Source organism: Nansenia antarctica (genome assembly GCF_963989245.1).
Source record: "Nansenia antarctica genome assembly, chromosome: 5".
NCBI lineage: Eukaryota > Metazoa > Chordata > Actinopteri > Argentiniformes > Microstomatidae > Nansenia > Nansenia antarctica.
Window position 1 is genome coordinate 15,333,066 of NC_137690.1, and position 26,333 is coordinate 15,359,398.

Here is a 26,333-nt window from a genome sequence, read left to right on the forward strand (position 1 = left end):
TAAAAAATTATTGCCAAGGAGATAATGGAATGTACCAAACTAATGTCTGGTATATTCTAGTAGACAAATCAAACAATGAAACCAGTGGAAAACATTATATATGTTAGGGTTGCTCTCATTTAATTTACATCCACGGAATTGTATCTGAAAAGAGAACAAAGTAGTGATCTGAATGTCTGATACAGCACAAAGCTCCTCACCCAGAGATTTCCTCAAACAACAGGGAGCAGTCTGTGTGTAAGGACTTGATTCAGACAACATTCATGCAGAGGAAGAAATCAAGCCATAACATTATTAAGGTATACTGCAAACATTACTCCTCGAAGTAATCCAATAATCCCTGGACAGAGATAGAGAGAACACTCTTCAGAGGATGGGTTGGTCTTACCGTGAGGACTTTCTCTACCACAGAATTGTAGCTACAAGGCATCTTCACCATCTGGCCCACGTAAGAGCTGACACACGGCATCTTCACAAGCTTTCTAAATGACTGTCCCAGTCTGTATCTATAGGTGTGTGGTGAGTGTGTGTCTGATGTGAGCTTGTGTGTGTGTGTGTGTGTGTGTGTGTGTGTGTGTGTGTGTGTGTGTGTGTGTGTGCGTGTGTGTGAGTGTGCAGACCCAGTGGACTGTGAATACAGTCGTTGAGGATCATAGCTGTTTTTATGCTCAGGTAAAGTGGGCTGGCCACAGAAGATGGTGGCCCTATGCACACACATGAGCGCCCACCCCTTCACCCCTCACCCCATTTGGCCATCAGGGCTTGCAAACACAGAGATTGGTTGATACATGTCTATCTACAGGATCTAATCCCTCAGCCCATATGACGTAATTTCAGTAAAGGCATGTACTGTATGTATCCCTCACTAAAGAATGTGTTATTGGGTTATGTTTACTGGTACATTTGAATCGCTAACTACCATAGAGACCATATTATTTGAAGCAAATCATGACAAACCCAAACAATAACATAAAGGTTGAGGGCACAAGCATATCAATAAATGTCAACTCCTGAGAGGAACATGGATGTTGACAACAACCAACCAATAAAATGATATTACTTACCGAACTGGCCACATCTGTTAACTAACAGGTACTCTATTACCTATTGGCTACTGATCTTACCATGTGGTATGCTACATGGAGGAATGGGGCAGGAATTAAATATGAATTACTGTCAAGAAGTGTTGTATTTGAGACTCTTCCACAGGATATTTCATATCAGTTACGTAAATTCATTTTCACTCCATGTGCTTACACCTTAGTGAAATAGGAAGTTACACTCGCTGAACACTTTATTAGGAATACTGTACTAATACTGGGTAGGGCCTCCCATTGCTCACAAACAGTCTCAATTCTTTGTGGCATTGCTTCAACAAGATGTTGGAAACATTCCTTGGAGTTTCGAGTCCATGATGACATGATTGCATCACGCAATTCCTGCAGATTTTTCAGGTGCACTTTCAAGCTGTGAATCTCCCGTTCTAGGTGTTCTATTGGATTCAGATCTGGTGACTGGGAAGGCCACTGAAGAACACTGAACTCATTATCATGTTCATGAAACCAGTTTGAGACAACTTTTGCTTTGTGACATGGTGCATTATCATGCTGGAAGTAGCCATTCGAAGATGGGTACATTGTGGCCATAAAGGGATGCATATGGTCAGCAACAATACTCTATACTATACTATAGGCTGTGGCATTCAAGAGATGATTGATTGGTATTAACAGGCCAAAGGTGTGCCAAGAAAACATTCCCCACACCATTACACCACCTGAATGAATGAGAAGGTGTACAGGTGTTCCTAATAAAGTGTCCGTGAGTGTATATGGCAGGAGGAAATCAAGAAAGAAAAGTTTACAGAGGGGTAGGATTTACAATTTCTTAAAATAATTTTAAAATAATTAAAAGTCTGCAATGGGCAGTGAGATTCCCATGGATGTCAAATGTATTATAATGTAACATAGCTGGTAAAAATAATATTATAATAATAATAAATGAAATTATAATAATAACAACAACAACAACAATAATAATAATAATACAAAATAAAATAAAATAAATAAAATACATGGCAGTCGTGTGAACTCTAATAGGGTTCATGCCATGTATCCTTCAGTTTATGCCATGGCTTGTCAAGGTAACTGTAATGTTTGAAGAAAGTTAAATGTAGTACATCTAAAATTAGCTCAACTGTAGAAGTTGAATGACCTCTAAAACCAATAGTGTAGGCGAAGGTCTCCTGTGCTTATCTCCTAAAGGTTTATTTTTAGGTATGACCCCATAAATGGCAATCTGACCCTTTTCTCAGTGCCCTACGGTCAGGGTCTCAATCAATGCAACAGTAGCCATGACCTAAATACCAACACATACTGGATCAACTACAGTACAATGAACACTGGCAAGAGATACAATAATTACTAATATTCTTCTGAAAGAGAGCATAGAGAAATAATGAATAGAAATGATGTTCTATTCATAGAAGTGATTTTGCGTTGTTTGATACAGTACATTACTATTCCAAAATCACATTCTCATCGGGCAATAACTTTATGTGTGTGTCTGTCTACCCTTAAACCATACCAATTTAATTGAATAGTCCTATTAATCTCTCACATGTACATATGCAGTAACAACGCACGTCACCTTACCAGTTAAACTTTTGTCTACTAGACACTCTTGTGGGTGAGGTTGATTTGACCCTGACTTTCTACCGTAATTTTAACAATCAACTGATTCTGCTCCTTAGTCAATATGAGTGTTATGCAGTTCTAGTGCAACCTTTTCCCAGAAAATTATGAAAAGGGGGCTCTTGAAATGTGTACACACACGCACACACACACACACACACACACACACACTTCTTTTGTGTCTTTTTATGTTGATGAACATTTAAATATAGATAACTAGCACTTGCTCAAAGCCATTGTGAATGTGTATTTCTCATTTGTTCTCTCCAGTCATCCGTGCTTGTTGTCCTTCCCTCAGGATTCTGGAGGTAAAGAGATGCGTGCATGTGCACACACACACACACACACACACAAACACACACGCATGCACATGCACACGCACACACACACACACACACACACACACACACACACACACGCACACACACACACACACACACACACACACACACACACACACACACACACACACACACACACACACACACACGCTGCTGCTGCTGCTCGACGCTTCCGTCCTTGTTTGGTCAGGCCCATTTATAGATGAGACGTGAATCTGTGCCAAGTGCTTGTCCATGGTTGATTATTCTGGCTAATTTAACCTGGTTAGAGTTCTCCTACAGGGCTGTTTGCAGAGAGGGCCTGATGGGTCTCCATCCACCTGCTTCTCTCCCATAGAGACGATCTCAGAGACCAGCTGTCTCCTCCGCATTTTATCTCCATGACTGTTTTGAATGAAAATGACATTCAGCTTTGAAAAAATCTGATTGAAAGTCTTCTGTGCAAAAACTTAAAGTCCCTGCTATTTGATAAATAAACGAGCAACGTCAAATTCTGCACATAGTAGCCTGGGCTTAACTCACAATTCAATCAATTGTAGATAAGGCCAACGCATTGTGTGTTCACTCAGGATCTGGCAGTATATATATAGATATATATATAGATATATTGTACAAGATAAACATTCTGAGTGATCCAGTCATAGATATAGATATATGTTTGTATATCTCATCAGCCTACTTTTCAACATCCTCCTTATCCTCCTAATCTGACAGTGACATGATACATACATGATTTTTAAAAAGTCAGTTTATCATGCATTTCTAACGAGAGGTGTAAACTGGGCCAATTGAGCATGATTTCAGAAACGTAAAATGAGTGATGTTTCATTTGGTGTGATATGTTATAGTGATAGGACCTCATATATATGAAATAACGAGAATGGCAATATGTCCTAATATTTACCTTCTCCATCGTATGAGGGTCCATATCATACATCTCCCGCCGGTCATGGGTGCTGTCTGCGATGGAATAGGGAACTTCTTGTCCAGGCAAACTAAATAGCAGTAAGTAACGTTTGTCTTGATGTCGCTACACGGAGAGCGCATAGGTCGTAAGTGAGGGTAGAAAGTAATTTGTTATCTTCATTTGTCAATACATAAATCAAGACATTGTAGTTGCACAATCTATGTGTCCAACTACACAAGTGTCCCGGACATTTTGATCATAAATAAGTTACCCCTTGGTCCACACTGTGTGTCTTATATAATATTGGTCCGTATTAGGCTACCTTTCTGTCTATAGCCTGTCTGATTGTAATATCATTCTCAATTGAGTGTCCACACAAATGAATGGAAACAGGCTATATTTATCCTAAGGATTTTACTTCGCAGTTCAAGCGTCAATATCAGAAGCGCACTGCACAAAAGCAAACCGCGCAACTTCAAGTGGAATCAGGTCCTTCTCACCAAGGTGCTCACGTCCATCATATAATTAAAACGAAACATTTATAACTTCCCTCCAAATCTGCATTATAAATCCCAAAATATATGTTATATTGATTTTCGATTAGAGAAACGAATTGCGCATATCTTTAAAGCTGTTAGATCTCATTGACAATATCTATGGCAACCAAAACGAATTATTCTATAAAATCAAAGCAAAAAAACACATCTGTCGTCCTGCCACAACCACCAGTCAACAGATGCTCCCAATAGATCTATTTCGTTACTATGCCGGAACGTTTTCAATCCGTTGTCCTGGAAATAAATGTATCTGCACACTTCTGGTATGGAAAACACTTAGCACTGAGTGGTCAGGAGGAAATTGTTAAATGGAGCAAAAACAAACAAAAAACATTGAAAGAGGTTAGCATAACCTTTGATAAAAAAATAAAAAAAAAACGACAGGCCTACTCCTCATGACACAACATTTTTGTCTAGAACATAAACATTTCATCACCTTTGAAAAGGGTAAGCCTATCACACGAGTTGGCATCACTTCGTGAGTTTAGAATTATAAGGTTCTATCTCCGTTTAGTTCAGAGATATTGAGCGTCAAAGTTTTTACATTCCACATTATGTTTTGTGAGATGGAACCTTTGTATTTTATTAATTACTAACTCAAAAATGTCAACATTTTAAAAATAACACCACACAGGCATTAATAAACACCTAATGGATCAGATTATGTAAAAAACTAAATTTTGACAAAAATGGAGATAGAACCTTCTCATTCTAACGTCACGACTTCAGCTTTCAACGTAGCCTAATCACTCACTAATGCTCTGCTCACAGCTGTAGGAACAGTAAACAGACGTGCGACGAGCCAGTGTTCCTTCCCGGAACCATTATTCTGAAGGACATTTCTCCGAACGTAACGTGACGTGGTTGATGTTGTTAGAAATCTTTAGCTAGCTTGTCTGCCTAACTGACACATATTGAGAATTTATCCAATGGTCTGTGACTATTATGGACTAAATCAATCTGAATTTTAGTATTAATTGTTACGAAACACGGTCAGGTAAGTGCATTATCTGAACGGCTTCACCCAGTTTGCAGCAGAAGTAGTGACGAATAGGCAATATAAGCTAACGAGCTGTTTCACACCTTGTGTACTAAGTTATCCACTCTCTGGTAGTCGAGGGAAGACTCGTAGTGTTGAGATTCAGCAACTGTCAAGTTGTTTCCGATGTTGCCAGCTTCTAATGTCACAGTTAATTTAGCTAGCTAGCTTAGCTTCACTTTAAATCATTTATTCAGCTACCTTCCTTGCGACTAGCAGTGGCAGTTTGAGCTAGTAGAAGCTTTCCAGCAAAAAGAGTACTGCTTGCTAACCAGTCCATCATCATCATGCTGTATGGAACCTAGTTTGCTGGCTGAATAATTAATGTGTATATCACTATCAAGCTAGTTCGGCCAGGGCCACGTTGTTTGTTTTGTTGCGTGTAATGTTAGCTAACTTCGCTGTAGCCTTATGGTTAATGTTTATACATGATTTGCATTCATTGTGTCCTCTCCTCGCAGCCTGCAATTCAGACCTCGTCTTGGGGTTGTTGTGTTGACATCACTGCTGGGCCCCGCGATCATCATCCCTCGCACTTTGACTACTTCACCATGAAGCTCTACAGCCTCAGTGTCCTTCACAAGGGAGCGACCAAAGCCAACCTACTTAAAGCTGCCTACGACCTCTCCTCCTTCAGCTTCTTTCAGCGCTCCAGGTGGGTTTAACCTCTTCTACCCCAGGTCATCTTGAGTACTCAAGACTGCCCAGTCTTTTCACATTAGTGCAGATTCAAAGAAGAAAAAAAGTTACTATTTAGATTCAGCCCTGGTGTTTATAAGAGCCTATAAACATAAGCCATTCCAAGATGATTGTATATCTTTCCGAGATTATTATTGTATGTCTCGTTTATGAGTACTCCATTGCCATTGTTATAGGTTTGTGCCTGTTGTTTTTACAGTGTCCAAGAGTTCATGACCTTCACCAGCGCCTTAATAGTGGAGCGATCTGCTCATGGGAGTCGAGCCTCTGTCAAAGAACAAGGTAAATTTGATTTCACTGGACATTCCTATACCAGTTCAGAGTAAGAAGGTACTTTTTTTTCCCGAGTATTTGAAAGGGGTCCTAAAAATTAGTTTTTTGTAATTAGTTAACGGCGACTGATAAGTGTAGCCTAGTAATGTGTACACGTCTCCAAGTTGGCACAACGTTACCAGTCTCGTCCATATCAGTGTTCTGTGTCTTAGTTTGTTGTCGTTTTTACTGTTTGTTTTATAGCAGATCAGTGCGTTGTCTGTTTAAATTGTTTCAGTGAACGTAGTACCTGAAGTTAACCTGCTAATAAACAGGAATTACAATCGGTACTCACAAATAATTAAGTAGCCAAGAGGCCTCATGTGCGCCAGCTTCCTGGATCGACCGGTTTCACCTCCTAATTTACCGGCCTGAATGCTCCATCCTGCCTGATCGAGTGATGCCAACCTCCGCTAACTATTTCAAACTGTGTCAGCAAACCTGAGACCTCCATCTCCCCTGCCAGATCATGGTGATTACCCGTGGATCCTCCGCTGTAACCCTATATTCCAGTGCACCGGTGCTCCCCCGCTGACTCACCACCGCCCAGTGCCACAGATCTCCGCTGTTTTTCCAGCGGCCTCCTTGACGCACCGCTCTCCAGCTCCAACTATACTGGGGCTGGCTGATTAACCGTGGTCTGCGCTGTGCAGACAGCGTTTGTGTTCGACGGGCTCTTCCGTTAATGCAGCTACGTTGCAGGACTGGAGCGGGTCTTCAGCTGGTCTTCAACGGGGCTATTTCCAGCTCCATTCACATCTAATCACCATAGCACATGCAGCGCGCCTTGGTGACTGTATTCGGAAAAGTGGAACTTTACGCACGCTGATAAAAGGTACTCTATCTCCAATGGGGTGTGATTATTTACTCTCTCTCTTGCTATTGTACTGCAATTTTTCTGTCAATGACATGTCGCCCCCCAAACTGCCTCCTGGGCTGTCGTTGCCCCCTCAACGGGGTGAAACAATGCCTCCCCTTCTTTATGTAGGGATGTTATTTAATTCATGGTAACTCGGTTACAAGGACTACCTATTTGGAACATTTTGTACATGATCCCGATGCTTGCTTGTTTATCACTGAAACAACTATGTCATGTGTTACCTTCTAAGCCAATTATGCATCCTCTCCTGCACACAACTACCTAAACGCACCGAGTACAGTCACGGTTTTATTATATTACTGTTGATGATTTCTGGTAATGTTCATTTAAACCCTGGCCCTGGTGTTTCCCCTGGTAATGATTATGTCTCCCTTTCTCACTTCCCTGATGCTGAAACGTTAACTTTTGATGGCTTCTGTAACAGCAAAAGTCTTGGTTTAACACATTTAAATATCCGAAGCCTTCTCCCCCAACTTGGTGAGCTTATAGCATATATGCATACAGTGTTTCCTCCAGGAATTTTTACAATGGTGGCGGGTGGCCGTGACTGCGCGCGCAGCGCGCGCGATTTTTCCCGCGTGCACGCGCATGAAACGCGCACGCGCGCTCAAAACAACGTTTTTTTTTTTTTTTTTTTTTTTTTTTTTATATAATCACAGCCAAAACTAGAGGATGGCCCAAAAAAAAAAAAAAAATATACAGAATATAAACTTGTGACTGACAGTCACATACACACACAAAGATCATCAGCTATAATATAATACGAAGTAGGCCTACATGAGCACAAAAGCGGCTAACGTTACTGATTAACTGTTTACTGTAGTGCAGAGAGATGGTAGTCGTAGGCGGCGTATCAAATGACAAAGCTAAACGTTTAATGAAGGACATGAACGATTGTCAACAACACACTCAAGCAGTAAATAGAACAGTCTAAACAACTTGGGTACTACGGACGGAACAATAGTCTCAACCTATAGTTCCGTGCGTGAATTATGTCAACCCACCACATTACAGAAGTAAAATCACAGTCAGATGGAGCATTCGGTAAACAGCTGAGTATCAGCTGAGTTAAAGAAAACAAACTCTTACCTTTGATGAGACCCACATGAGCCCTGTTTTCCCGTACTTCTCCCGTGTGTCTCTTATTGTCCAAATGTTCCCTGAATTTTAGCTGCATGTTTTTCCAGCATGTAATTCCGTTGTCAATAAAAAAATCGTCTCCCCTTCTTTTCCCCTTGACAATACTGTGTCGTTGCTAAAGTGACGGCACATAATAATCGTTTTTTGACTTGCTAATGTCTGCTAACGTAGCACTTGAAACTGGCGCCGTTCTCTGGACTGCAGCTGCTCCCGCGTTAGCATTAGCATCCATCTTTTCTTCTCCCTTCTCACCGTCACGAGCTCAAATGACACTTGTCGGCCGATCTAACTCTTAACACTCACTTACAGGACTTCTGACACCATGTCGTGTTATTCTATTAAACATACACGTGAGTCCTTCTGTATTTCAATGTAAGTGTCTTTATTTTAACTCGCTCTGTAAGCTCTACAATACCGGTCTCTTGTTGTCTCGTCGTAACCTGCCCACCTGACCTGGGGGGTATTCCATCAACGTCGCTAAAGGAAAATCCTGGCTTATTTTTGATAACTCTCGCGAGATTTATCAGACTATTTTGGATCAGCGGTTAGAGAGAGATGGGCGTGGATTTAGGTGCACTTTTAGTCAACATCCATTATAGCGCTGATCTAGGATCAGATATATTTTAATCAGCCCAAAAAAAAAAAAAAAAAAAAATTTGGGGAGTTTTTTTTTGAGTTTTTTTTTTGTGGACTGAATCAATTCGTGGCGGAGGAAATTCCATCGTGGCGGCCCGCCACCAATAAATTCATGTAGAGGAAACACTGTGCATACATCAAATCCTGACGTTTTAGTCACCATGAATTAAGAAATCTGTCACTACCACCGCTGTATCTATCCCTGGCTATAACATTTTCTGTCAGGATAGGCCCTCTAAGGGAGGGTAAGGACAGCTCGCAGTGCTCTGTCATTTTATCTAAATCTGTGTCCAAACAGTTTGAGTTGTTGCTTTTAAAGGTTAATCTCTCAAGAAATGTCTCTCACTGTTGCTGGCTGTTATAGACCACCCTCTGCTCTGGCCTGCTCCCTGACTGCTCTCTGAACTAATTGCCCTTCACACTCCCTCTGAGTTTGTGCTGTTAGGTGACGTAAACTGGGACATGCTTAACCCTCCCCATTCTGTACAACTCCAGCTGGATGCTTTAAATCTCTCCCAGGTTGTACAGACTCCTACCAGATTTAAGTCTGGAAAACGGCACACTGATGTAATTCTCACCAATATGCCGGCCAAGTATAACCCTGCAGTTTTTTGGCCAAGACCTTAGTGTTGCATTGTTTGTGTACGCAAAGGCACCACTGCCAAACAGCCACCGCTAGGGCTGCACGATTTGGGGAAAATATGTAATTGTGATTTTTCTCACAGATATTGCGATTAAATTTGCGATACAAAAATTTATAAAGCGACCCAGTGCGGCCATATCTCCAGCTAGGAAGGTCGTACCAACGTGCAGTTAGTTTGTACTAGGGGTGTAACGGATCACCTAACTCACGGATCGGATCGTGTCACGGTTTTTGAGTCACGGATCGGATCATTTTTCGGATCAACACAAAACATTTTTGTTTTTATAAAAACTGCTTTTTCCTTGAATTCTGTAAAAACACCACTTTTACTATGTGACAAAAACCAACAACATTCAAGATGTCAAAACTGGTAATATATATATATATACATACATATATATACATATATATATATATATATATATATATATAACATATTCTACACTCAAACATTACATAATTATACTGAAATACACTCAATTTAAATGATAGGAGAGAGGGAGGAGGCGCCTGGTTGCAGCAGTGAATCACTGGGCTCTTTAAAGCAGATGAATAAACATGTTTTATGCCACTTTTAACTAAATAATAAAGTGAACCCTTATTTTGAACATGGTATGAAAAAAATGCCTACATTATCAGAAGTTGTCGAGCTACCTTTTTCGTGCCTCCCGTCATAGTTGACAGAGAAGCCAAAGTGCTCCCATACATGGGATTTAAATGACGAGGGAGGCATTTCGAGTTCTTCTCCGCCGAACAACGTAACATGATACACTTGGGCCGCGTTCGTAAATTCGCTTTGAGAGCGCCGGAGCGCACACTGGGTCCGACGTCATAAAGGGACCAAGTAATTTGATTGGACAAGAGGCGTTCCTTGAACGCTGATCAGATTCCAGAGCGGATTTACGAACGCAGCCTTGTTGTTGTGGATTCCCAGCTTCACGTGTAGTGAGCAAACAACAGATTCTTTTTCTTTCGCATTATCAACCTATCATTGCGCTTTAGAGTAAAACAAAGCCCGCAACTGTCGCGTCTATCTTTTCATGGCAACTCTACATTGTGATTTACAAGAGATATTAAGTAAGATATTAAGTAATATTATTACTTGTTAACAGTGATACAATATATAGGTTTGCTTCTCTGTCCACTTTATCCAAGCTAGACCCCCTGTATCATTCGGTTCTAAGATACATCACCAATAGTGCCTTCAGGACCCATCACTGTACACTGTATAGTCTGGTTGGATGGCCATCTCTTTCTGTCAGAAGGCTCCAACACTGGTACACTCTTGTGTTTAAAATCATCTCTGGCTTCTTACCGAATTATCTGGGCCTGAAGTTCATCCCTATACCGAGTGGCTCGGGTCTCAGGTCTCGTAGATGGCTACAATACAAGGTGCCACTTATCATGAACAATGTTGGAAGGGCAAGCTTGTCTTATTATGGCCCTTGGTCTTGGAATGACCTACAGACTACTTTTAAATTAGAGGCCCTTATTTCCATAAGTATCTTCAAGCGTAGATTAAAGGATGTGGTCACCGCTCGCTGTACCTGCTTTGGTTAGACTTCTCAATGTTTTAATCACCTTGTAAATACCCCTACCATTGTTTGTCTATTGTATTGTTGCCACTGTCTTATGTCCTGTCTTGTTATCTGAACTGTTTTTTAAGCTACTATTTTGACCCTGTCTTGGCCAGGTCTCTCTTGTAAAAGAGGTTTTAATCTCAATGTGACTTCCTGGTAAAATAAAGCTAAAAATAAAAAAAAAGTGCAATTGATCCGCGGTACACACGCGTTCCGAACCGTGGAGGGCGATCCGAACGGATCACGGAATTTCCGTGATCCGTTACACCCCTAGTTTGTACGTATTCAGGGGACAGGTTGCTTTAAAGTCAAGCTTCAGTTTAAGATTCACAGTGTAATATATTTAAAACATGTGATGGAGCATTACTAACCTGACTCAGATGGTTTGTTTCACACAACCATCTAGGAAAGCTCCATTGGAAGCTGTTTGGAAAACAAACTCTTCCCCGCTGGTGGAATGAGCTCCCCACGGCTGTCAGAACGGCAGAGTCACTACCCATCTTCCGTTGTAGACTGAAGACCTACCTCTTCAGGTTACATCTTAACTGCTCCTCCTGAGAAATCTTCTGACCCTCACCACTACGTCTCCTAAAGACACCCGCTTTCCCCTCTACTGTGTCCCTAAGAACTTCTATTGCCCCCCTTGTACTGTTTCTCAGTTTCTCCAGTAAAAAAAAAAAAGTTTTAGTAGAAGGTGATAGGGAGAAGGTTTTTCCTTCTATCAGTGGCCCCGGGCCCAAGCTAGATTACTCTTCCTGCAACGAATGGTGGATTGCTGATTCACATGCTTAGTATTCAAATGTATTGATTGTAAGTCGCTTTGGAATAAGGCGTCTGCTACTTTCAAAAATACTTGAAAGGTGATTGGATGAATCGGTCTATCATGGGCTAATTTCAGAGAGCATTACCACATGATACCATCAAACTATTAACTGCTCTAATTCTAATGCAAGGATGAGAACTTAAAAGATATGAATTGGAACAACATATTTATTTATGTTTTTTTTAAACAGCTGCAATTTTGTTCCTCAACAAATCTTACACAACTTTCAAGTCATTGACTATGTTTACATCCACACAATATTCTGATTAAGGTCAATATTCTGGTTAATGTAATATTCTGATTAAGGTGTTTATATGCGCTGTAGCAACTGGAATATTCCGTTTACCGGTACATGTTAATTGGCAAAAGAACCTCTGTCCACATGGAACCGCGTATTCAGGCCATGCGCGTACTGGTAGACCCAGAAAATGGTTCAAGTATACTTGAGAGAATACCGTAAAATAATAGAAACTCATTAATTTTCTTTCATTCGGTAGTATTGTCAACTCCCGATCTCTCCTCTCCACTTACTTTACGTCGGCATCCAAGATATGGCATGTATACGTTATTCATCTGTGTAAATGTAGGTTGTATAAAAAGAGCTGATGCATAATAAACGTTATGATAATTGTTGAAGTGCCTCTTGCTAAGATGTTTCTAAGACGATAAATTATATCACAGCACTGGTTTATCAAGTGTAATGTGGCTTGCTATGCTGTCCCTAACAACAACAAAACCCAGGATTCCCTGCGAATCGAGCATGCGCAGACGTAACTGAATATTCCGAAAAGGGTAATTTTTACGATTAAGGTGTGTATACATGTCACAATATTCCGATTCAAACAGGCATATGCCAGGGGTCTTACTCAGAATATTCTCCAATTGGAATATGGCCTTAATCGGGTTCTGCACGCGTTTACATGACTCTTGACCATATTCCGATTAATACAAGAATATGGTGTGCATGTAAAAGTAGTAATTCACGCCTTCGTGAGCCCTTTTCATACGGCGTAACAGCCGCAAACAACTCTAAAACACTAGTTTGCTTAACGTTAGACTCGGCTACGGGACTTTAACTTAACTCTCTGTTTCTGACCGTACATAGAGCTGCCTGTGGTGCTTTTTTTTTCTTCAAGTGCTGATACAGGTTTGTGGTGTTGCCTCGGGATGTAGCGACTGTTCCCCGACAGTTCGTGCACAACACCTGCACAACATCTATCGTCCTAAACCCTAGGACTAAATTGTCCAACGTTGCTTCTGGCTCTCCTGAAGCCATCACACCATGAATGTTGCTAGCTACTGAAACGTCTTCACAGATTCACACGTGGGCGTTTCACGTGCAGTGTTGTTGTTGGGCTTATGCATGGTTACGTTGGGCCACTTCTGATTGGTGAACAATGGCTGGTACATGTGGAGCACAGCACTTCTGATTGGGTTGAATGACTGACACACAAGAAAAAACATTGAATCCGACGCGCTATATAACGTATCCCAAATCGCAGGCTTTGCGATTTGCTAATCGCATCATTTCAAATCGCGATTTCGATTTAAAATTGAGAAATCGTGCAGCCCTAGCCACCGCTGATCATTTATAAACGGCTGCTTAAAAACTTTAATGAGCAGGCCTTCTTACATGACCTGGCACTTGCAGAATGGTCCAGAATGGATCTTATCTCCACTGTTGTTGAGGATGCATGGTCCGTTTTTAAAAGCACCTTTTCCACCATCTTGAACAGACATGCTCCTTTTATAACAATCTGAACCAAAAACTGCTATAGCCCTTGATTTAGCACTGAAGTGTCTGAGCTGATCCAGCACATCTGCTCTGGCATAAAGCAAAGGCCTCCAAGAATACCTATGACTGGCAATCCTTCAGGGAACTAAGGAATAAATGCCCCCAGGTGATCAGCAAATTATTATCAACATCAATTCTCCACATGCGGCTCTGACCCCAAACTCTTCTGGAAGACTGTTAAAACTGTGGGAAAAAACACATCCTCTAAATCATCCTTATAAATCAGCTGGGCTGGATGATCTGGACCAGTTCTATTTGAAGTTGGCAGCTCACATTGTCTCAGCCCCCATCTCCTGTCTGTTCAACTTCTCCCTGCAAACCTCTGAATTCCCCAAGGACTGGAAATCTGTAAATCAATAAACTGGACATCATCTATCACACTGCCACCCGCTTTGTCACCGGTGCCCCTTTCAACACTCAACACTTGTATTCCCAAGTCAACTGGCCATCACTCCACACCAGGCGACAGATCCACTGGTATCAGTTAATTTATAAATCCATTATCGGCAAAACCCCCCGTACCTCTGCTCACTACTGAACATTTCCACCAGCATACGCAATCTACGCTCCATCAAATTCATCACTCTGGTCATCCCGCACCTCCTTTGTCACTCTTTTCAGTTTGCTGCTCCTACTGACTGGAATGAGTTGCAAAAGACACTAAGACTCAACACCTTCATCTCGTTACCCTCTTTTAAAAACCCATTCCTAGATAGTCTCTGATCACTGCATCTGCTTTTAAAATATCTTCCCCCTGGTCCCTGCTGTATATGTTAGGATGTTTTTAAAATTGACTCATGTTGTTTATTGTACTCATGTTTTATATTGTATATACTGTTGTGTTGCACAGACTTGCCTCTGTTTTGCCTCTTGGCCAGGTCGTCATTGCATGAGAATTGGTTCTCAATTGACCTATCTGGTTAAATAAAGGTTAAATATACCGTATTTTCCGGACTATAAGTCGCTCCGGAGTATATGTCACACCAGTAAAAAAAATGCGTCATGAAGAAAAAACACATAAGTCGCTCTGGACTAAGTCGCATTTATTTAGAAATGTATTTCACAAAATCCAAGACCAAGAACAGACATTTAATCTGGAAAAGCAAGTTATTCAACTACACAATAGCACACAGAACAACAGGCTGAATAGGCTAAATTAACATAACAAGCCACATTAACAGTTATTCAGCTACACAATAGCATAAAGAACATACCTGGGAGGCTGAATAGGCTAAATTAGTAGTGGTGGTCTAGTGGATAGTGAGTTGGACTTGTGATCGGAAGGTTGTGAGTTCAAATCCCGCTTGAAACCACACCACTACTAGTGTGCCCTTGAGTAAGGCACTTAGCCCTCAGTTACTCCAGGGGGAATGTCCCTGTAATTCGTTATTGTAAGTCGCTTTGGATTAAAAGCGTCTGCTAAATGGCAAAATTATTATTACAATTAAATTAACATAACAAACCAGCTAGTCCAACAAGCAAGTTACCAGTAAACAAGTTCACCAAGCTCCCGTTAATGTTTCAGTTAATTCTTCAGTGGTACAGGACCAGCATATAGTTGTCACAAGCCCAGAGCGCCCTCTCGGGACGGTAATGTAAAACTATGAAAAAAAGTGTGACTTATAGTCCGGAAAATACGGTATATATTTTTAAATAATGCAAACTAAGGTTGTCCTAAGCCTTGTTCCCCCTTCCACCAGAGTACCTTTGCCATGTGTATGTGAGGAATGACAGCCTGAGTGCAGTAGTGATAGCGGACAGCGAGTACCCACAGAGAGTGGGCTTCACACTGCTAGACAAGGTGGGTGCTGAAACATCCCTCCCTTCCAATGAGGAATAGTAGTCTGTGGTCTTGCTCCTCACAAGGTTTCTTATATTTTAAAGGAATGTATTATGCTGCTGGTGGGAGTGGTCATAATAAGTGATGTGTGATCCTGTAGGTACTAGAAGAGTTCTCAAGGCAGGTGGACAGTATAGACTGGCCCTCTGGTAACCCTGACACCGTCAACTACAAAGCCCTGGACATTCACCTCGCCAAATACCAGGTACACGGCTTAAGTGAGAATATTGACACATGAGAATTACAAAAACACTACCAGCACCTTGCATTTCTGCTACGTTCTGTCTCCAAGTTTGTTTATCGAATGATTGTGCTGTTTGACGATTGTGTCTCCTCAGAACCCCAGAGAGGCAGACGCTATGACCAAAGTACAGGCTGAGCTGGATGAGACTAAGATCATTCTGGTGAGACTTTTAAGCTTATAGAGCTCATGGACAGCTGTCTAGCACTAAAATATCAAAATGCTTGTTAGACTTCAATTCGTTTTTCCCAGTGTTGGATGTGTACAGCACAGTCAGGTGAAATGGGTCATGGCCCGAGTCAAAACATTTAACTAGCCCTTGGATCAGGGTTTCCGTTAGAAAAATTTGCCGCCGGACATCGTGTCCGGGAAGATTTCGATTTACCGGACAAACGTGAATTATTCCGGTCATCATATTAAAATATAATATTTTTTTTTTTTTTCAAAATCATATTTTTTTTTCTCCAAATCTAATATAGCTGTTTGTCGCGGTGATTACTGTTGTGTAGCGACCTATATATGCCATTTAATGTCTATTTCTCATCCGATACGATTAGATGCGAGCTATATAATAATATAACATGATTCGCATGCGCGCTATGCCATTATGTCCAGCGCTGAACGGGCGCCTCACTGGGAACTGAACAGACAGCATCGATCAATGAACGGACTCCACATTACGTTAACTGAAGTTTGTTAAATTGTTTGGGATTAATGTGAGTTTTCAATTTTCTCTTTCCAGTTTTACCCTTTTTTTAAAATTTTATCAATAAAACAACGTCATTTCTATAACCAGGGGGGTGTTCCATCGACGTCGCTGGAGGAAAGTCTGGGCTTGTTTTGACAAGTCTCGCGAGATCTATCAAGATATGCCTGGATCTTTTTAAGAGTCTCGCGGGACTTGGCGAAGTGGGCCTAGGTTTTCCTTTGGCGACGTTGATGGAACACCCCCCAGGTCTCGCTGGTTGGGAAGGCATTTTCGTTTAGCTGCCTGTCAAATCATACTTAGGGGATAGCCCTGTAAGCTCATACGGGTCTGTATGTCGTCCTGAAGACCGGCTGTTAGATCATATAGCTGAAGTTTGTCTCCATCTTACAACACTACTTTACATTGTTAGCAGGCTCATAAAACAAACCGTGTTAGTTGACTAGCGATGTGTCATTGATTTTCGACAACGCGGAAATGTATTCACATTTTTCGAAAGAAAAGTCAAAGCATTAGAACGTAGAACGGAACATCGCACGCGCGCGGAAAGCCACCGGCCCCGATTTGGCCAGAACTTTTTTTTCCGTCAGGAGATTTTCTTTTTGTTGCTTGAATCCCTGGGCTCCCCCGCACACCGTGATTTAATTCGCACACTGTCTTAGTGTAAATGTTGTCCGTTTCGTTTGTTATCCTTGTTATTGTGCGATAAAGATAAGGCTTTCCGCTTCGGGCCACCATTTTCAGCTGGGCACCGGACACACACACTCGTGCACGCGCGGCACTGCCCGAGAGAGAAGGACCCGCCCCCTTTGGTTAGCCTATAGGCTGGCTGGAGGGGGCGGGTCCTTCTCTCTCGGGCAGTGTGTGTGCGTGGGTGTGTGTGTGTTTGGTGCTCAGCTGAGAATGGTGGTGATTATTTTCACCGGACATTTTGTCCGACGAGTTTTCAGTTTGTCGGACTTCAACAAATGTTACCGGACAAAGACCGGTAATTACCGGTTAACGGAAACCCTGCCTTGGATCCAGGTCCTGTATTGTTCGATTGCCGTCCGCACCCAATAAACAGCTTTGATCATGAGAGCGTCGCATATATGGCGCTTTTCCACTACCGTGCCGGGCCGCGTGATCCCGGTTTGTTTTGCTTTCTCCACTGCCAACCGAGCCGTACCGGGCCATAGTACCCGTGCCGTTTTTAGTTCCAGTTCGAGAGGGGTACTTTCGGTACTTTCGTGCCAGGCTGTGTGTGACGTGTGACGCTGCAGACCGTTGATTGGTCAATGGTAATCGTCAACATCGTCATCCCATGTTCATAGACTTTATCGCTAACCACCACCATTTTTAAATACCACAACAGATTTCACTCTCGGAAAATGTGACTTACTGTTTCTGTAATAACTTATTAATACAAATTTGAAATTATGATAACCATCTTATTATCTTAGTTTAATGTCATTTCAATGCATCATAGAACTTTTATTTACAACAAGCATAACAAAAAAATCGCTATTATGGTGATGTGCTGTGCCTATGCTAGACCGTTCCTCAGTCCAGCGTGCTTCATCATCCCCCTTCTAAAACTGCCATCCCCCCTATTTATCCCTTATGTCAGCGGTTCCCAACCTATGGGCCGCGGCCCACTGGTGGTCCGCGAGAGTACTGCAAGTGGGCCGCCAAATCATGGGCAAAAAAATTGTTTTGTTGACGTTTTTTTGTTACAAAAACGTTTTAATTTTAAAAAGATAAAACATCTTGGATTGAACAGCCTTGATCGTATTGTATGTGGTGTGCGCCGATATTTCCATCCGAAAAGAAGAAGTCAGCTCGCTTCTTGATTGGCTACATTCCATCCCGGACTCGCGAACAGGGTTGCCAGATGGGATCTACATTTTCCACCCTAACCACAGTCTAAAACCTCTAATTCCACCCCCAAAAAACGAGCCCATCTGGCAACCCTGGTCGGAGTCGGGAGTTGCCCACACACATAAGGATGTTTGGTCGTTGTAACCAGGGAGTAGCTAAAAGGACTGTAGAATTTAGGAAGGGGCTGGTTATCTAACTAACTCTGAGCTAAATAGGCAGTGTAGGAGGATACAGGCAGGGGGCGCCAGCAAACCGTTAGACTAGCAGTTACTATCGTTAGCATTAGCATGGGAATTAGCATTAGCATTTATCATTGGAATTAGCATTAGCATTAGCATTGGAATTAGCATTAGCATTAGCATTGGAATTAGCATTAGCCTTAGCATACAAACAACTAAACACACGGTAGGGTAGCAAAGATGAACAACACATTTATTATACACAACTGAGGTATACCTCCCAAATATACTCCCTCCCCGCCGGCCACACACACACTCACTCACTCATAGTATCTGGCCTGAACAGGCTTATAGTCCCGGACTGTGGTGCGCGTTGAGGCCTGGTTGGATGGCATGTGCGTCGAGGAAGGTAGCAGACAAAAGGGGGGGGTGACGTAGCAACGCGGAGGGAAAGGGCCTTCTTCGTGGTCCACGACGAGGTGAAGGGCCCAGGTCCGGTGGTCCACGTCGAAGCTCCGATGGAGTCAGCGTTCGGTCGCAGTCCGCTCGTGGAGGCGACGATTATGTCCAGTTTGGCGTCTCGCTTGGTCCGACGTTAACAGCCGGCTGCTGGCAAGGCTGTCTAACGGGGACACAACTAAACGGGCTATCACAGCTCTGAACTCGATAATCACTCTTGGTCTTCAGCTTCAGCACGGGGTGCGTGTTACTGAATCCGCCATCTTAGATTGACTTTTCGTTACTCTCTCTCGTTTGGTCTCTCTCGTTCTGATTCTCATCACACACTGACTGACAGAGCACTTCCGTCTCTATATATACACCACCGAACCTAGCATCCGGGTCACGGACACACCCCGGATATACTACGTCATCAAACATATACATAAACATTACAATAACAATACATACACTTCACGAAACGTATATGAATAGTATAGAAAATAACAAAGGAAATAACTGGGGCAAAATAGGGCTGGTTTGGGGAAACTAAACTGGCTCTAAACTGTGGGCCTTCACAACAGTCGTAAATATTGAACACGTACAACATTTACGATCTTGGTATTTGATCACCTGCTATATAAAACATCGCCGCTTTAATGGTTTAACCGCATTGTTTTTGTTTTTTTTGCCACGCTCCCTCTAGTTTTTGGTAAAATTACGTCGTTGTTTTGAGCGCTCGTGCGCGTTTCATGCGCATGCACGCAAAAACAATAATTAAAAATAATTAAAAATAAAAATAATTTCCATGGAATCCCAAGCTGTGCCGACCAGCGTTTTCGCCGTTCACTCATGAGCCAAATGCCGGTAGATTCGCGTCTTGTTCCCTTCAACACATGTCGGCGTTTCCCTGGTTGCGCGATCTACTACGACTACTAGATCTACTAGAACTGAAAGCGGCAAGTAACAGGCACGTAACATCCATATGCTGTATAAATAAATATATTTGACTACCAGCTAGACACCGGAGCACTCGTATCTATAACAAACGCAGAGATTGTAGGAGCCCCGCCGTCAGTCCAATGGGAGCGTCAAGCACAGCCTTTCCGTAGAAATACATTGCTCCCTGTCTAACGTTATATATCTAACGTTACATGTTTTAAGCCTGATCTGTGCATGATAGTGCTGCATTTTGTCCTAACTCTTTGTTGATTACAGTGCAGCTTTTAATACCATCATCCCCGATATCCTCATGGACAAGCTAGCTGCCCTGGACTTCCCCCCCGCCACCTGTGCCTGGATCAAAGACTTCCTTTCCAACCGCCCACAGACAGTCAAGATGGGTCCACACAACTCCTCCACCCTCATGCTCAGCACCGGCTCTCCACAGGGCTGTGTTCTGAGCCCTCTCCTGTACTCCATCTACACCCATGACTGTACTCCCACCCACCCCACCAATGCAATAATTAAATTTGCGGATGACACCACCTTGGTGGGGCTCATAACCGGAGGGGATGAGTCAGCCTACAGGGACGAGGTGCAGCGGCTGACAGAGTGGTGTGTCACAAACAACCTGACTCTCAACATCAAGAAGACCAAGGAAGTGGTCATGGACTTCAGAAAGGTAAAGGCAGACCCTGCTCCACTCTACATCAACGGAGACGTTGTGGAGAGAGTCCCCTCCTTTAAGTTCCTGGGAACCCACATCTCAGAGGACCTCACCTGGTCAGCCAACACCACAGCGGTGGTAAAGAAGGCCCAGCAGCGACTCCATTTCCTGAGAGTTCTCAAAAGAAACAGGGTGGAGGAGAAGCTGCTGGTAACCTTCTACCACTCCATCATTGAGAGTGTGCTGACATTCTCCATCACAGCATGGTACGCTGGCTGCAAAGTAGTGGACAAAAAGAGACTGCAGAGAGTGGTGAAGTCAGCGGAAAAAATAATCGGCTGTCCCCTGCCCTCCCTGGATGACGTGGCACGCTCTCGGTGCCTCTCCAGAGCAGGAATGATTCTTAAAGACCACCTCCACCCTGGTCACCACCTGTTCAGCCTGATGCGCTCTGGAGTGAGGTACAGGAGCATAAAGGCTAGAACAAACAGGCTGTCCAACAGTTACTACCCATGGACCATCAGAACACTGAACAGTAGACATAAGACTTGATATATAATATGATATTATCTTTATCTTATATGTGTATATGTTTGTGAATATGTGAATATGTTTTCTGTTTTTTTGCACCTTCGGAAGAGCCACTACAATTGCATTGCATAGGCAACTGTACAACGACAATAAAGTATATTCTATTCTATTTTGACATAATTCTTATCGCATTTCCCCCGTTGAGCTGTATACCGGCACTTATTAAAGTGAAGTGCTCTTATGACACTTAACTCCTCCTACTGTCACCGCTCGTTCCTGGTCTGTTGTGTATAATGGAGAACGTATCCTACCCGTACCATACCGAACTTTTCAAATGCGTGCCGTGCTGAGCCGTACCGGTCTGGTCAATGGAAAAGCGCCAATAGTGGTCATTTCTATCACTACAGCACTACAGTCTAGTCTGTCCACACTCACTACCACACAAAGTGATTGCATATGGCGAGAGAGAGTCCCAGAGTCAATGAGAGGCAGGGGGCTTGTTTGTGAGGCCCACTGCCATGGAGAAGAAACTGTTCAGGTGGCGCAAGGTTTTGGTTTTGGACCGGAACCTTTTTCCAGATGGGAGAGGATCTCTTTGGAAGAGGTGGTGACCGGGGTGGGAAGGATCAGCGAAGATCCTTCCTGCTCTCTTACTGGTCCAAGAGTGAAACAGGTCCAGGACAGAAGGCAGGTTGCAGCCGATGACCGTCTCAATTTTTTTTTTTTTTAATCACTCATTCCAAAGTCCTCATGAAAATCCTTTCTAAATTAGATGGTGGTACATATCTGTTCCCAATCTACGTGCATCTGTAAGTAGTGTTGCACTTGAAATCTAAACAAATCCATCCCTGACAATCCAAATTCTGCCCTAAGATTTTCATATGATTCCAATATTTTCCCACCAAAAAGCGTATCCACAGTGATTAACCCTTTATCCCTTTAACCCTTTATTGGCTTTAATCAGGTCGGGGCTAGAAATCCACAGGTCCGTTTTGGAGTGAGTCCACATTTTTGGACCAGATAAGAGTCTGAATCCATATCACTTGCCTAAAATGAGCTCTACTGTCTTTTGTAGCACAACACCATGGAGAGTCTTCTGGAAAGGGGGGAGAAGCTGGATGATTTGGTGCAGAAGTCTGAGCACCTGGGCAACCAGTCCAAAGCCTTTTATAAGACTGTGAGTAAACCTCAACAAACAGTCTTGAGTCATTTCCATTCTAGATAAGTGTTTGTCTATGTTCAATTCATATATAGTAACCAATTGTGTGTGTGTGTGTGTGTGTGTGTGTGTGTGTGTGTGTGTGTGTATGTGTGTGTGTGTGTGTGAACAATCCCACAGGCACGGAAGCAGAACTCTTGCTGTGAGGTCATGTGATGTTGTTGGACTGTCCCCTTGGACATGCCTCTTTGCTTTTCTGCTCTTCCTACAACTCCCATCTTCCACCAGTCTCCAGCTCCCAACGCAGGGGACAGAATGACCTCCGTTCAGCCCCCCAGCGGAGGGCACGGGATCTGGGGCAGAAAAAGAGCGCTAGGAGGCCAGTGTGGATCTCTGATTTCTCTATATACGGGTGGTGGACTGCAGGACTGGTGGGGGCTGGTCAGGAACAAAAAGAATCCATATTTGCATAATTGTAACATCTCAACTGGTAAACTGCACTGTTCTGAAGTGGTCCATTGCCAGCCAGGACATTATAACATGATGTTGTATCTTTAATGGTTTGTTTGTTTATTCAAAAGTCTTAAAATGTTTCTTCAATTCAGATTGTATTGGAGTTAACTTGAGTTTGATCTCAGCGTTCTGGATGTTTTGACGGAGGAGAAACACTGTTCTGATGCTCTGCTTTAAAGCAACCTCGACAATCTCCTTGATTCTGTGTAACGAGATCTCACCTCTAAGGTTAAAAGAACTCATTTTAGAACAGGGGCCTGCTGGTTTTCTTGGAGTCTTGTGGTGTCTCTGCCCACTAAGTGGCTCTGTTTCTTCATATCTGTTGTACCAGCTTTAGGTGTTCAGTGATGCATTTTAAAAGGCCTCTATGTAGGAGGAATTCCAGTGACTATAATGTGGCCGTGTCTGAATACTGATACTGCGTATTGATTACTAAATGTATATACTGCATGCTAACATACTGTTTAGGTCATACTGTTTAGGTCATATTGTTTAGTGAAAATGTATGCATTAAGTGACACATTTCAGCATACTACATCTCATTCATACTGAGAAGTCGTAATCCGTAACTCAGTGTTGCTCATGGTAAATATAGACATTTCGCTACTGTCTGCCTCCCTGTCTGCGCCATTGAATTGTGGGACTAAAATGGGAAAGGACTTCCTTAGTAGTGTGCAGTGAATTCATACTACATGGAAACGCAAATCTAGTATGACATCCTGGCATTTTATACATATTAAATTTCGGTACATTTTGCACACTGCAAAATTCTCTAGTCTTGTATTCCAAAAAACGGCTACTAAATAGGTTGCAGTATGAGCACTCAGACATGGCCTGTGAGTTGGGTGTGCACTATGTCTGCTTGTGTGTGACTGGGCCTGAAACAAATAACTCCAGGATCTGTTCCTCTGGTTTTTTAAAGCTATATTTTGACAGGACATAAATGGTTTGTTGAATTAATTGGATTTAGGTATGATTTCTTGCATTTGAAATGTTCTTGATGTGGAGATATGTGAAACTTTGAAACATTCCCATTTTGTTTTTATTGATAGGAAATGTAGCACAAATGGATGAGATGTGGTTGTACTCAATGGATTAGCATGTATTTTGCAGAGTGTGAGTGTTTTGACTTTTAAAGGAGACTTATTATTGTACCACGGCTTTTATCGAAGCATTGTATTTGAGTTGCCCTCTGTGAGACTCACGGTTTTATCGCCGCATATTTGCCCCCTACTGGTTGTTGGAACACACTGCATTTGATCTAGTTTTCAGCTCTGCAGAGTGATGACAAACAGATATGCTTAGAAATAATTTAATGCTTGGAAATATCTTTCAAAGGTGCAGTACTGTGCTACTTGGAACAATAATATTCATTCTGTTTCGTTGATTTTCCACTGTGTATTAAACAAGGTATTGAAGACAAGCAGAATGACAAAACACATTTTTAAAAGTTGATTTATATCATGGGCAAGGTATTTTGTCTGACACTCCACAGTAATTCCTGACAGACCAACCTCCCGGACCTCTCATCTTCTTGTCAGTATTGTAAACACATCCATTTGACTTTCAGTCATTTAGAAGCAGAGAAATCACTTGAAGTGGACACAGTGCCCAGGAGTTGGTACAGAGAGGCCTTTGATATTTTAGATGTACCTTGCTGCTTTACTACAGTGTGTGTTCGACCTTTATGTGAGTTGGTGTTGGAGTGTGTAACCACAGTGTAGCTGTTCTAAACTGCTTTTACTGGTTCTTGGCATAATCCTCATACCTGTGCAATAGTATGGCAACTCCCTTCATCAAATGATGCGTCTCAGCTGAGATGGTGAACACAAACTTTTGAAGGATGATGGATACTTTGAAGACCCTTGTACATGCTTATATGATCAACTCTCATAAAGTATGTCACGGGTGAAGCTGAAACATTTGTTTAGGAGCTCTTTAGAATACTTCTGTTCAAGGTGTTCAATGTTGTAGGCCTACTGAAGATGTCACGGCTGAAATGAAAGCTGTAATCCCATACATTGTACCCCCGTTTAATTTTCTTGTTTATTGGGAGAGAAAAATACTGTACTTTGTACTGTACAGTAGTATTCTGTTCTAGTATTCTGACATTTTTTTTAACAAATGGAAGCAAACATTGAAAATGCTGTGTAGACGTTTGTTTTGTGACTTTCTTTTGCTGAAACTAACTGTCTACAGAACTTGTAATCTTGCCTAGATAAAGTGAAAAAAGAGATCTGTTGTTTGTCATGTTTCCCTGTTACCTTTAGTAAATGGAAAATTGAATGTTTTTTAATTGGTCATGAATTAACCAATCGAGTGGTCGATAATCTAAATCGTAGTCTTACATTTTGGATGATTCTACAGACAAACCAGTAGATGATACCTACTTTATTGTGTTGGCTATTACAAGTGCGACCCACCACCACACAAATCTCCGCCTCCTTGCAAGACAGAGGTCAGCTGATGAATAATGTTTAAAAACTGCAGTCAGAGATAAGCGAGCTTTCCCTGATGAGCTCGGCGATGAGAGGAGAGACACGAGCCCAATAACAACACCCGCGTGCTGCAAAACATGTGGACGGAGGTGAAAAACCAGACCCAAAGTCTCTTTCCAAATGGCAACACCTCGGAGGTAAGAGCAACAATACATATAAGTATAATAATGCGACACTGTCGTTTGACCGAGTTAGATTTGCTATTGTTTGTTAGGAATGAAAAAAAAAAAAAAGTTTTCGTGAACGTGCACCGTCAGCTGTTTGCGTAGTTGATTGACGTGGGAATAAATGTAGCCTTTACAACATGGGGGCAAATTGACAGGCTTACTACAAGTTAAATGTTCTGTTGCCTATAACTGGCTACTTTTATTAAGTTGATATTGGGTCAGCATTACATTTACCATGCACACTGAAAGAAGCGCAACACCGCACCATGCGACGCAAATGTTTTGGAAAACTTCGTGTTTGGCCCTAGGTCTGCATAGTTTCTTATCTTGGTCGTGGCGCCGCATAGCCTACTCTCATTTTCCATACTCATACTCGAATGCTTTTTGCTGGAGTATTTGCACATGTGTTTACTTTGCACTACAAGCAACTGTTTTATGTCTTCTTGAAATGCATCTCAATGTGCTAGGGGCAGGGTTAGAGAGAATTGGCTCTAAACATTAAGGTAATCATTCCCGGCAGATATCAGGCGGTTGGATCAGGAGAAGATGA

At 42.3% G+C, this 26,333-nt stretch overlaps 2 protein-coding genes across 2 annotated transcripts in view; one reads left to right on the forward strand and one right to left on the reverse strand.

Moving 5' to 3' along the window:
- The window catches only part of gck (glucokinase (hexokinase 4)), a gene marked incomplete at both ends in the record, with an annotated part of 7,474 nt that extends 7,005 nt beyond the window's left edge, over positions 1-469 (reverse strand). The window contains one exon of the mRNA XM_080533079.1: positions 389-469. Within this exon, the coding sequence (XP_080389205.1) occupies positions 389-469 (81 nt within the window). The remainder of the gene's footprint in view (positions 1-388) is intronic.
- Positions 470-5,354: 4,885 nt separating this feature from the next.
- Positions 5,355-25,168, forward strand: LOC308157279 (synaptobrevin homolog YKT6-like). The gene is made up of 8 exons (XM_080530812.1): positions 5,355-5,492; positions 5,996-6,189; positions 6,433-6,515; positions 15,743-15,843; positions 15,983-16,087; positions 16,221-16,286; positions 22,522-22,623; positions 22,786-25,168. The coding sequence occupies exons 2-8, from the start codon at positions 6,086-6,088 to the stop codon at positions 22,819-22,821; spliced, it is 597 nt and encodes a 198-aa protein (XP_080386938.1). The 5' UTR covers positions 5,355-5,492; positions 5,996-6,085; the 3' UTR covers positions 22,822-25,168.
- The last annotated feature ends 1,165 nt before the right edge of the window (positions 25,169-26,333 follow it).

Coding starts and splice junctions, on each gene's coding strand:
- LOC308157279 (XM_080530812.1), top strand. CDS start 6,086: ATGAAGCTCTACAGCCTCAGTGTCCTTCACAAGGGAGCGACCAAAGCC. Junction 6,190..6,432: donor AGCTTCTTTCAGCGCTCCAG/GTGGGTTTAACC, acceptor TTGTTTTTACAG/TGTCCAAGAGTTCATGACCT. Junction 16,287..22,521: donor ATGAGACTAAGATCATTCTG/GTGAGACTTTTA, acceptor TGTCTTTTGTAG/CACAACACCATGGAGAGTCT.